General features: G+C 48.8%; 1 protein-coding gene across 1 annotated transcript; it reads right to left on the bottom strand.

Moving 5' to 3' along the window:
* Window positions 1–680: 680 nt before the first annotated feature.
* COMMD3 (COMM domain containing 3) lies at window positions 681–4,279 on the bottom strand. Its single transcript, XM_041488566.1, has 8 exons — window positions 4,127–4,279; window positions 3,074–3,185; window positions 2,907–2,970; window positions 2,786–2,820; window positions 2,415–2,475; window positions 2,273–2,329; window positions 2,120–2,179; window positions 681–1,032 (listed from the first exon to the last, which is right to left on the bottom strand). Exons 1-8 carry the CDS (start codon window positions 4,257–4,259, stop codon window positions 973–975), a joined length of 582 nt encoding a protein of 193 aa, XP_041344500.1. The 5' UTR covers window positions 4,260–4,279; the 3' UTR covers window positions 681–972.
* Window positions 4,280–5,340: the final 1,061 nt, after the last annotated feature.

Below are 5,340 nucleotides of genomic sequence, written 5' to 3' on the forward strand. Positions count from 1 at the left end.
CCGGCGTCGAGGCGGCGCGTCCCCTCGAGGGCCGCGCGGGCGCTTTTCCGCCCCGAGCGGCGGCGGGAGCGGCTGTCGCGGGGACCCGCGGTGTCCCCACATCCCGCGGGCGGGACGGGGAGCCCCGGAGCGGGAGGGACGGAACGGGGGAAACCCTCGCGGTGCTCGCCTCCGGCGAGGACGAGACGCCGCCCGCCGCTCGGGCGCCGAGGAGCGGAGAGGAAAAAGCCCTGCTCCGCTGTGAGGGACCGGCCGCCGCCGCGCATCCTCCGCGGCAGGTGCGGCCGGACCGCGCCTCGGAGCCCCTCCGCACCTGCGGGCGGGAGCGAGCGGAGAGCGGCGCTGCCAAGGCGAGCGGGAGACGCTGGAGCAGCCGCGCCGTCCAGCCGGAGCCGCCACCCGCCTCCGCTCCATTCCGCGGACTCTGCCGGTTTTCCGCCAGGCGCCCCGGCTCCACAAGATTAAACCGAATCCTTTCCTGCCCCCCGCGCCGGGGTCCGACTTTTCCTCGTAGGAGAGATGTAAGATCGGCTGGAAATGACAAAGCGCGGCGGGCGATTTAGCAAACGCGCCGTAGCCGCGGCACGGGAAGAAGGCGCTTTTGCCTCACCGAGCTGATCTAACGTTTAGCATCTCACTTTTAGGTACGGCTAATTAATCCATAGAAATTGCACAACAGGCGCGAATAAACCTTTATTAGATCACAGAGAAAAATAAGCAGTGACAGTTGTAAAAATATACAAAATAAGACAGAAGGAATACTTTGATGACACAACAGTTCAGCAAATATTTAACAGGAGTTAATAAAAAAAAAATTACATGAGCAGGGAATACCCAGTGCAGACGTAAAAAATTCACTTAATTCACATCCAAGGACTTAAACCCCAGTTTGCATCAAGAGATGAAAGACATTTGTCATTTAGGAGACACTTAGGAAGGAGAGTGCTTCAGCAGGCTGACACCTTCCTTCAATCACATCTGAGTCGCTCGTTCTAGACTTTTTGCAGCATCTTTTAGCTTTCCCACTAAGTCCTAAGAGATGAAATAGAGTCTTAGAATAAGCATATTTTTTAAAGGTCAGCTAGAAGAACAGAGTATTTTTTTAAAACAGACACTCAAGTGAAACCAGCACCTTGTAGTACAAAGAAGTGTTGCAACTGATGAACAATGCAAGCAAATAATTAAATAGCTCTGTATTTTACAATGTAGTCAGAAAAGTGGAAACTGAAGGAAAACACTTTTTAAAATGTATTTTCTCCTAAAATACATCATTATAATTTACAAGTAGATTTTATTGGTATTGCCACAATGGCTAATGCTGACATTTGCTTCTGGCTTTGAAGTACTACATGGATTTCTAAAACACTGAAAATATTTTGAGTGCAATTTTGTACTAGGACCATTCTCCAGCCAAAGCACATCAGATTTACTATGCCAGCAAACCGCCTAGAAACACTCATTACTGACAAAAGGACAGCTTTTGAGACACACTTATAGAGAGGAGGTGTAAACCTTAAGTTTTAATATCTTGCTTTTCTCTCCCACCAAGCACTCTTCCCGATCCTCCAGAGTTTGGTCACTTCCAAGCATTACAATACCTCTATTGTTCAGTTACACATTTAAATCGCTAAACAAAGATCAACGCTTGTTTCAGGACATTTCTTACATGTCATTAACACCACTGAAGAGCCTTCAGTTCCTTCTCTATTTTTAATCATGACACATTTAAATCACTGAACCAGCTTCTTTAATCATTTCTCTGAAGCACGGGAAATCAGAGTTTCAGAAAATGACGAGTTTCCTCCCACATATACATATGGATTACAGTTATGAAAACAGACAAAATATTTATGCACGTATGTAAAACACTCCCCACGCAACTAAATTCAGTTACTTTCCAACCTTATTTGAAAAGACAGTAAAAATACACTTGGATAACTTTTATGGAAAATTCTCTTATCCTCCCAAAATACACTTGGATAACTTTTATGGAAAATTCTCTTATTTTTTTTTTTTTTTTTAATAATAGTGTATATGATTTCATTTTGATTGGCAATTTGTTAAAAACGTGTACATCCACAACTGGGGCTAAGCACAGAAAGATGAAGGAAACAAGTACCTGTAATTGGTCCATTGTACAACTAAAACTAACATCTGGGTGTGATCCTGAATCACTGTTCTGAAGGGAAAAAAAGAAACAGCGATGTCTATTGTATTTTTAAAATATCTTGAAATTGCATTTTTTCCTTTGAGGGTGCTGGGAGTACAGTACCTCTACGTTTAAGGTCACCAAATAGGAAGGCTGATAAGTTTTATGAAGTTGATTGTTCTGAATTAAAAACAAAGAACATGTAAAAAAGCCAGGTCTCAGCATTAAAACAGTCTAAAGAAACACCTTGATCTGTTAAAATTACCTTGATCTGATATTCCAAGCGCCAAGACACATCAGTTATATGGAGAGGAGATCTGCCTATGCTGAAAGACACAACAGTTATAGTCCCCTATGCTAAAAGAAAAGGTAATTTTCTCAAGCTGTCCATCAATAAAGAACTTTCCATGATCCTGGTAATGCTTCTTGGGATGTCCTAAAAGGTTATTATAGAGTAGAATTCCAAATGAAGAAAAGTTTCAATAGCTGTTTTCTAGAGTTTGTTTAAAATGCACTTTATTTTTTAATGGTACAATACTACTTACTTTAATCACCTAAAGTATGCAGAAGTGTCTTCCAGGACAGTTTCAAACTAACTGTAAGTGAAACCATATCTCTGCTGAGTGATTGACCTACCTTCCCAATAGGATTTCCAATGCATCCTTGTTTTTCTGAAGAGAAAAAAAAAAAAAATTACTAGGTTCAATAAATTCCTATGGAAGAAGAAAAATTAATATGCTAAAGTTGGTTTAAAAACCTGATATTCGGTGCAAAATTGTTCTATTCTCTCTTTATCCAGTTTGCAGTCTTCTAGGCACGTGCTACAGGGGAAAAGAATTTATTAGTTTTCTGTTAAGATTAACTCAGCAGTACACTTTTAAGTAACAACCTCTAAAAAATGGTGCAGCTTCCAAGTATGAGTACCTTATAGCAGATATGTCAGCTTTCTGCTTCCCTGCCTCCAGAATACACGTTGCAGCCGCAGCATGGCAATGTTTTAATATTGTAGGGTCAATATCTTTCAGGTCTGGATCGTCTAAAATAAATGAATTACTGATGACACACTTATTTGCCAAACCCCAGCACACGGTACCAAAGGCTGCTGCTCGCCCTTTGAACGCTATCTTTCCCACAAAAACGTCAAAATGAAACACATGTGGTGTTTCAGAGCGAAAGGACAGAACAAGAAGGCAAGGTGTGAGGAGGCGGAGGAGAAGGTGAGGGCTGAAGCACTGGCTGGGGCAAGCCGTACCAGGCAGGCGGGGCTGTGCGGCGCTGAGCGCCCCGCCGCGTCTACATCTCCTTCCCGTCAGAAAAAAAAAAAAAAAAAAAAAAAAAAAAAAAAAAAAAAAAAAAAAAAAAAAAAAAAAAAAGAGGGGAAAAAAAAAAAAAAAAAAAAAAAAAGGAAAAAAAAAAGTAGGGGGAAAAAAAAAGAAGAAAGAAGGAAAACCTCAATTTCCTCTGCGAGCCCAGTCCGCGATCCTCAGCAGCCCCTTAATGGCGAGAAGCGGGGCTGGGGCCACCGGCCCGGAGGGGCACCGGGACCGCCCGCCGCCCCCGCCGGCAGCTCCCTCCGTCCGCGGAGGAGTCATTAACACCGCCAAATTAATCGCACGGCCGCGCACCCTCGTGCCGGGGTCGCCGCAGGACGTGTCCACGCGCGAAAGCCCCCGCAGGGTCGCAGCGAGAGAGCACCGCCTCCTCAGCCCAGCCCACCCCGCGGACACGAACGCGCGGGGGGACCCTTCCCGACCCGCGCCCCTTATTTCGGACAGCTCGGAGCTTTACTGCAGCGGGCAAGCATTAGCGATGACACCCCGCGCAGCGGCACCCTGGAGCCGCCCGCGGGCGGGAGCCGCTCCGCGGGTGTGCGCGGGCAGCGCCCCCGCAGCGCGGACACGCGCGTGCCTGCGCGGGGGCGGACGCAGCCCCGCGCTCCGCGGAGCGGCCCGCACCCCCCACCGCGCCGCGCCTTACCCAGCCCGGCCTGCGGGTGATCCAGGAGGCTGCGGAAGGCGGCGCGGAGGAGGGCGGCGAACGGGCGGCGGGGGAAGCGGCGGGGGTCGCCCAGCAGCCGCCACCCGCCCTGCGCGTACGGCGACAGCTCCATTGTGGGCGCCGTGACCTTCGACACGCGCCCACGTGACGCGCGCGCAGCTGATCGCGGGCGCGAGGCGGGGCCGCCGCCGCGGGGCGGGGGAGGGCGCGGGCCGGGCGGGGCGGGCGGCGCTGCCGATGCCGCTGATACCGGTGGAGCCGCCGGTGCCGGTGCCGCCGGAGCCGGTGATGCCCCTGCTGCTGCTCTTGGTCCCACTGGTGGTGCCGCCGGTGCCGGTGGTCCGGCCGCGCCTCCCCCCGCTCCCCTGCCCCACCCAGCTCCGCCGCTGTCCTCTCCACGCGTGTCCAGAGTGTCGCTCCTTGGGGTCCGGAGTGGGTGGTGGTGCTGTTTCCGTGGGAGATGCGCCGCGAGGGCGTGTTTTGGGGTGTAATTAGCTCTTAATGAATCTTAAAGGTGCTCGTGTCTCCTGAAATCTCTAAAGCGCTTGTATCTCGATAGATGCCTAGCGTGCATGTGTTGGTGTGAAGCTTTACAGCCCAAAAATGTCTTGCCGGCAGCCTCAAATCCTCAGGAACAGAGCCTTATCCCTTTGTTATAGAGAATCGGAACCATCGAGGCTGGAAAAGGCGTTCAGGATCGTCCAACCCTCGACTGGATAACACCGTACCCACCCAAGCATAGCGGAGCGCCACAATCCACTCGGGTTTTTTGACTTTTCCTGGGATGGTGACTCCATCACCTCCCTGGGGAGCCTGTTCCAATGCTTAACCGCTCTTCCAGGAAAGAATGTTATTTAGCTTCTGAAACATGTATGTGTATCATCAGATATTCCCGCCTCTCCCCACAGTTACAGATTTGCGTATCAAACCATGATTTTTACCTGTGGTTATGGCCAGCTGCAACGTGAGCTTACTACTAAACTAATTTCTTTCTTTCCTAAAGTAATTTTCTAGCCAGGATTGCTGTTGTATTTTGGCAAAAGGCTTTGATATTTACATTTTGATATACAAAAAAATAGTTACAGATAGACAAAACAGCCTTTTATGGTGATTTAGGAAAGGTGAACAACTGCTGTCTGAAAACATTTCCATGAAAATTTAATAAATCCTTCACAAGATATTAACCTCTTATG

This window comes from Pyrgilauda ruficollis, unplaced genomic scaffold, assembly GCF_017590135.1.
Source record: "Pyrgilauda ruficollis isolate IOZ18807 unplaced genomic scaffold, ASM1759013v1 scaffold12, whole genome shotgun sequence".
NCBI classification, from domain to species: Eukaryota; Metazoa; Chordata; class Aves; order Passeriformes; family Passeridae; genus Pyrgilauda; species Pyrgilauda ruficollis.

Bases quoted from the DNA above. Each gene is read 5' to 3' on its own strand.
- COMMD3 (XM_041488566.1), bottom strand. From the start codon at position 4,259: ATGGAGCTGTCGCCGTACGCGCAGGGCGGGTGGCGGCTGCTGGGCGAC. The intron at 2,971-3,073 runs GTACTCATACTT...TTTCCCCTGTAG, and splicing joins GCTGACATATCTGCTATAAG to CACGTGCCTAGAAGACTGCA. The intron at 2,180-2,272 runs GTACTGTACTCC...TTTTCCCTTCAG, and splicing joins TGGTGACCTTAAACGTAGAG to AACAGTGATTCAGGATCACA.